Source organism: Argentina silus (genome assembly GCF_951799395.1).
Source record: "Argentina silus genome assembly, chromosome: 21".
In the NCBI taxonomy this organism is placed as follows: domain Eukaryota; kingdom Metazoa; phylum Chordata; class Actinopteri; order Argentiniformes; family Argentinidae; genus Argentina; species Argentina silus.
Genome location: NC_139675.1, coordinates 1,920,134 through 1,925,895, shown reverse-complemented (window position 1 = coordinate 1,925,895; position 5,762 = coordinate 1,920,134). Strand labels below are relative to the sequence as shown.

Sequence of the window (5,762 nt, the reverse complement as noted above, 5' to 3'; positions counted from 1 at the left end):
TGAGCTCCATTTTATTTCCCATAGTAGAACCTTAGAGCCAGTGTTCTCTTTGTTCCAATTAGAGGTTTCATTCCAAAGATACAAGTGTGTCCTTTACCATACTGTACCTACTATATGCTCCCCCCATTTTAGGTGACCAGGACCTTGTCAGGTGGCTGTAGTGTGTATGCTGTTTGTTGCTTTCATGTCAGAGAGGTACCAAGGCATGACTCTTTTAATAAAGACATCTCTTGTCAAACGAAAACAAGCCTTATGTCAATCAGATGTTATGCTTTTCTGCCTGATGATACCTTGTTTTTCCTCAAATACCGTCTTCGAGCGTACAATACAGTAGCCGTGATATGTGAAGTAAAATGCCAAGCACCGAAAAACCAAGCAGACATTTTCTTCTTCCTCTTTAGCCAGAGGTGGTTTGAATGGTGCGTTGCTCCGCTGCTCTCATTTAGTAAACAATCCTTTTGTGACTGCCTTTTATCCAGTCGGCTTTTGTTCAGAACTAGGTCTTCCTCTTAGGCATTGAGACTGCTACCAAACCCTCTTTAAAAACCAGCAATTACAGGCTGTGTTACTGTATGTAGGCTACAGTTCTGCTCTTAAAAGGTCACTCCTTCATTCCATAGAACTGTACTGAATAGAAACACAAGGACACAAGGATGTATGGGACATGACATTACCTATGTATGAGGTTTTATAACAGCTGAATTGTCTGATTACGTCATTGTCAAGCTGTGATAAATCCTATTTTACTTTACTCAAGAAATTGACAAATTAAATCAGTATAAATGTCCATCACATTTTAAATCCCAAAATCAATACATGTTCCTCATCCTTTTAAATACATTAATCAATGATCGGCACGCTCTGTAATCACACTGAGCTGGCAGCTTTAAAAAAAATAATCTTTCTTTTCTCTCTCTTTGTAGTAAGATGCCCTAATGTGAGCACATTTCACGGTCCAGAGAACACAGTGAAAGTCATTTGAATAGCGTGACTAACACATCTCTGGCAAAATAGTGAAGATACATCGTCCGTGTGTGGAATGGGGTCAGCTGTGGTTTGGGCCCAACGGACACACAAACACGAAATCCTCAACCTTCGCCTGAACCTCGGCCGGCACGTGTACCCAGCCTCTCAGGAGGCATTAGAATTAGCACGCAGTTTGACGTCATTTAAAATGACAGTCATCCGAATCGTTACGTGAGAACTACGAGTATGTTGTTTAATCCACACATTCTTCACTGCTGCTTGATGGACGGACTGTGCTGTTCTTTGAGGGCTGCTGTTACCGGAGAGTGGGTGTCCTTACGTGTGGGTTAAAGGTCAAATGTGAGCCAGGAGCAGGACTGTTTCTCTCAACCATCCTTCATCCATCCATCCATCCCTCCCTCCCTCCCTCCCGTGTTGCAGGTGTTCCAGGAGCTGTGTAGGTGTCCAGGTAAGAGTGCCCAGCAGGTGGTCCAGGAGCAGGACCTGGGGACGGTGACAGAGACCTCCCTGGGAGGGAAAGGCTTGTAACAGTAAGCCCCTATGCTCTCATCCACTCTGTACATTATGAAGCTATTGGTGTTGAAAAGCCAGTTCATACTGCCTGTCACATCTGATGGAACTCAGCTTCAAAGCCTGTGAAGTGCTACCCTGTGTTTCCCTCAGTAACCACGGTATAGATAGGGTAGGGTAGGGTAGGGTGGGGTGGGCCACTGGCACTGAGAGAGGGGCTGAATCTCAAAACTCTCTCCTCTACTCCTCCATCCTGGCCTCCTTCTCAAAACCCATTGGGAGGAGATGGTCCGATGGGAGGGGCCACAGACCTCCTCCAATCTTCTTTGGGGAAGGAGCCGAGAGGACGTGAGGAAAGACTTTTTGACATTCAACCCTGGTGTCTGTATATCAACTTCATTTACACTTGCATTCCACAAGGGGGCGCTCACCGCTCGCTCTCTTGGGCCACCGCAGTCTAATGCAGCCAAGTAATTCCCATCCATCTTAAAGAGGGAGTATCGGAGAAGACGCTGGATGTAATGTGTTGGTACGCTCCGTTACTTCCCTGATGGATACGAGTGCTATCTAGAGGACAGCGATAACGACCCCAGTGACTTCTCAGGTCCTCCCTAACCGCCTCATAATGGGCCATCCTTCCATTAGTGCTGTCATTGGTTGACCGGGTTCCAAACTGCTGTGGGATTCCGGGATGGCTCAGCAAGATGTCTTTATTTGATTGGCCCCTGTCCTGCCGTGTGGAGCTCCTTCACTGACAGGCTCACCGTGTGTTTGGGCAGATTCAAGAGGACAAAGTCTCACTTATCATCAGAATATGTTTATTAGTTTTATAGGTAAATAAATACATTTACAATACAGCTGCACCAACTCTCAGAAAGGTTGAGAATTGCAAATGAGACAAACTGAGAAATAGATGTTGTTTTTAGCTTAACTGTTTCAAGCAACAGCATCCCAGATAGTCAAGTCAGACGAAGGGCATGTTAGCTCTGTAGAACAGAGTACACATACAGAGTACACATACCTGTACAGCAGTGGAGGCTGGTGGAGGGTGAAATCGGAGGACGGGCTCATTGTAACGCAATGCACACGTGTTTGATACCCCTCCGTTCATTATTCACTACAAAGAGCCCGTCCTGCGATTCCTCCCTCCGCTGCTGTAAAGAGTTACATACAGTGAAGTCCGTTCACCACAGCCATGGACACAGACGTGGTTCTCTCTCCAGAACCAGCCAGAACTCTGGTCCAGTCTCCCGTCCTCAGGAGGTCTTCTCCTCCAGGACGGCCCGGACCAGGACCGGGTCAGCGCGGCCTTTTGTCTCCTTCTGGACCAGGCCAATCAGCTTGTTCAGAACCTTCTTGTTGCCACTCCGGATGGCTTGCACCTGTAGAGGAGGAACAGCGAGACGGCATCAGTGACAAACACTGATATGTCAGCAGATAAGAGATTCTACCCAGAACTGCTGAAAGGAAAGTTTCTCATCCATACAAGCTAAACAAGATCAGAATGACAACGGAAGGGGATGTGACTTGACTTGATATGGAGTATACACAAGAACCTCTTTGATCTCACACACACACACACACACACACACACACACACACACACACACACACACACTGACCCCCCCCCCCCCCACTGATAGTTAGTTCCATCAGTGTGATAGGCAGTGGTTAGTTCCATCAGTGTGATAGGCAGTGGTTAGTTCCATCAGTGTGATAGGCAGTGGTTAGTTCCATCAGGTGTGATAGGCAGTGGTTAGTTCCATCAGTGTGATAGGCTGTGGTTAGTTCCATCAGTGTGATAGGCAGTGTCAACTGCATCATAATGTACAGACTGTATGAGGGCATAGGGGCTCATCGTTCCAAGCCTTTCCCAGGGAGGTCTCACCTGGTCTGGGTGGGAGTCCACCACCCTCTGGCAGATCCTGTGGATCTCAGTGCTGTCCGTCACCATGCCCAGGTCCTGCTCCTGGACCACCTGCTGGGCACTCTTACCTGGAGACCTGCACAGCTCCTGGAACACCTGCAACACAGGAGGGAGGGAGGGAGGGAACCTTTCAATGATTATATGGAGCTAGACTAGTGGTGATGAATGAAGTTAGTCATTCTCTGGTTTTTATTGTTTCTTGGTTTCTGACAATGTTTGACGATTCGATTTTATTTTCAGTCTTTGTGGTCATAACCTGTGCTACTCTTGTCTACAACCGGTCTGTACTGTGTCCATGTGTTTGATGTAGGAGACCAGGAAGTGTGGCTGCTGCAGGAGCAATCAGCTAACGGGGATCCTAATCAACTCAGGTAAACACATGGGAACAAACAGTGGAAGGTGGAATATGTCTCAAGGACCAGGCCTGATCACTGACCTGCTTAGCCACAGAGGAGGAGATGCGTCCTGTCTCTTGGAGGTCCAGTAGCTCAGCCAGGGCTGGAGGAGAGACCGGACTGAGAGAGGGAAAGAGAGGGAGAGAGAAGGAGAGAGAGAGAGAGAGAGAGAGGGAGAGAGAGAGGGAGAGGGAGAGAGGGAGGGAGAGAGAGAGGGAGAGAGGGAGAGGGAGAGAGGGAGAGAGGGAGAAGGAGATGGTTGTTAAGGGCCAGAAAAGCCTCACCAAGAGTCACTCTCCTCATAATGAGAGGCTATTTGGCCCAGTCACTCAACCCAGTGACAACCCACTGCAACCAGCGGGCCCCGTGATAATCAGCTCCGTCTCAAGCCACTGAGACACACACACACACACACACACACACACACACACACACACACACACACACACGTTATGCTAGCTTGCGATGCTATTAAATGAAATCAATTGTGCACTGTACCTCTCAAGTTTACTGTAGGCGGTGATCAAAACACACACACACACACACACACACACACACACACACTCATGTTTGTTTGTGGGCTTAAAACAATCTGGATTGGAGGATAAAGTATAGCTGACGGCACCAATGCTGGGACACCTAGAGTCACCTCCCACACACTCTCTCTCTGACTCAGATAGAGGTAGAGCCTATGTCTATGTCTCTCTCTGTGTCTCTCTCTCTGTCTCCCTCTCTATGTGTCTCTCTCTCTCTCTCTCTATGACTCAGATAGAGGTAGAGCCTATGTCTATGTCTCTCTCTGTGTCTCTCTCTCTGTCTCCCTCTCTATGTGTCTCTCTCTCTCTCTCTCTATGACTCAGATAGAGGTAGAGCCTATGTCTATGTCTCTCTCTGTGTCTCTCTCTCTGTCTCCCTCTCTGTGTCTCTCTCTCTCTCTCTCTATGACTCAGATAGAGGTAGAGCCTATGTCTCTCTCTCTCTCTGTGTCTCTCTCTCTGTCTCCCTCTCTATGTGTCTCTCTCTCTCTCTCTCTATGACTCAGATAGAGGTAGAGCCTATGTCTCTCTCTCTCTCTGTGTCTCTCTCTCTGTCTCCCTCTCTATGTGTCTCTCTCTCTCTATGACTCAGATAGAGGTAGAGCCAATGTCTCTCTCTCTCTCTCTGTCTCTCTCAGATAGGCTCTACCTCTATGTCTCTCTCTCTCTCAGATAGAGCCAATCTCTCTCTCTCTCTCTCTCTGTCTCTCTCTCTCTCTCTCTATGACTCAGATCGTCCCTCCCTCTATTATTCCTCTTCATTCCCAGACTCCATTCAGCCGTCATGGTAACACAGGGACCAAATCAGACGGCCTGGCTGATATTTGGCATCACAATGCAGTGGAGATAGTGGAACACAAAAACACAAGACCGCACAAAAGAGAAATGAGAATGCTACTGTCTGTGTGTCTGTGTCTGTGTGTGTCTGTGTGTGTGTGTGTGTTTGTGTCTGTGTCTGTGTCTGTGTGTGTCTGTGTGTGCGAAGATCCTGTTTTTCAGAGCCCAGTCTAGACAAGATAGCAGTCAGTTACGTCAACAAAATCTCCTGGGCCGTTGAAGCCAACGCAGGTCTGGGAGAGGAGGAGGAGGAGGAGGAGGAGAGGAGGAAGAGGGGAAGGGGTGAAGGGGTGGAGGGAAATGGGATTGGAGGAAGACAAGTGTGGGTGAGGAAAAGGAGGAAGAGCAGAGAAGAGCAGAGTGTGTATGTGTGCGTGTATGTGTGTGTGTGTGTGTGTGTGTGGCCTCACCTCTGGCTCACACTCAGGCCCTGCTGTTTGAGGAAGGCCAGCAGCTCGTTCATCACCCAGCCAATCACCTTCCTCGGCACCGCCTTGGTTTCCCCGACAACGGCCTCAAAGTAGTCCATCAGACCGTCCTCATTCTGCAGGAGACCGACACACAACAGCC

At 48.4% G+C, this 5,762-nt stretch overlaps 1 protein-coding gene across 1 annotated transcript in view; it reads right to left on the bottom strand.

Moving 5' to 3' along the window:
* Positions 1-2,304: 2,304 nt before the first annotated feature.
* The window catches only part of gatb (glutamyl-tRNA(Gln) amidotransferase, subunit B), a 14,198-nt gene continuing 10,740 nt past the window's right edge, over positions 2,305-5,762 (bottom strand). The window contains exons 10-13 of the mRNA XM_083693152.1: positions 5,603-5,736; positions 3,861-3,939; positions 3,386-3,520; positions 2,305-2,879 (exon numbers count right to left, since the gene is read on the bottom strand). Coding sequence (XP_083549278.1) covers positions 2,754-2,879; positions 3,386-3,520; positions 3,861-3,939; positions 5,603-5,736 — 474 coding nt within the window. The 3' untranslated portion in view covers positions 2,305-2,753. The remainder of the gene's footprint in view (positions 2,880-3,385; positions 3,521-3,860; positions 3,940-5,602; positions 5,737-5,762) is intronic.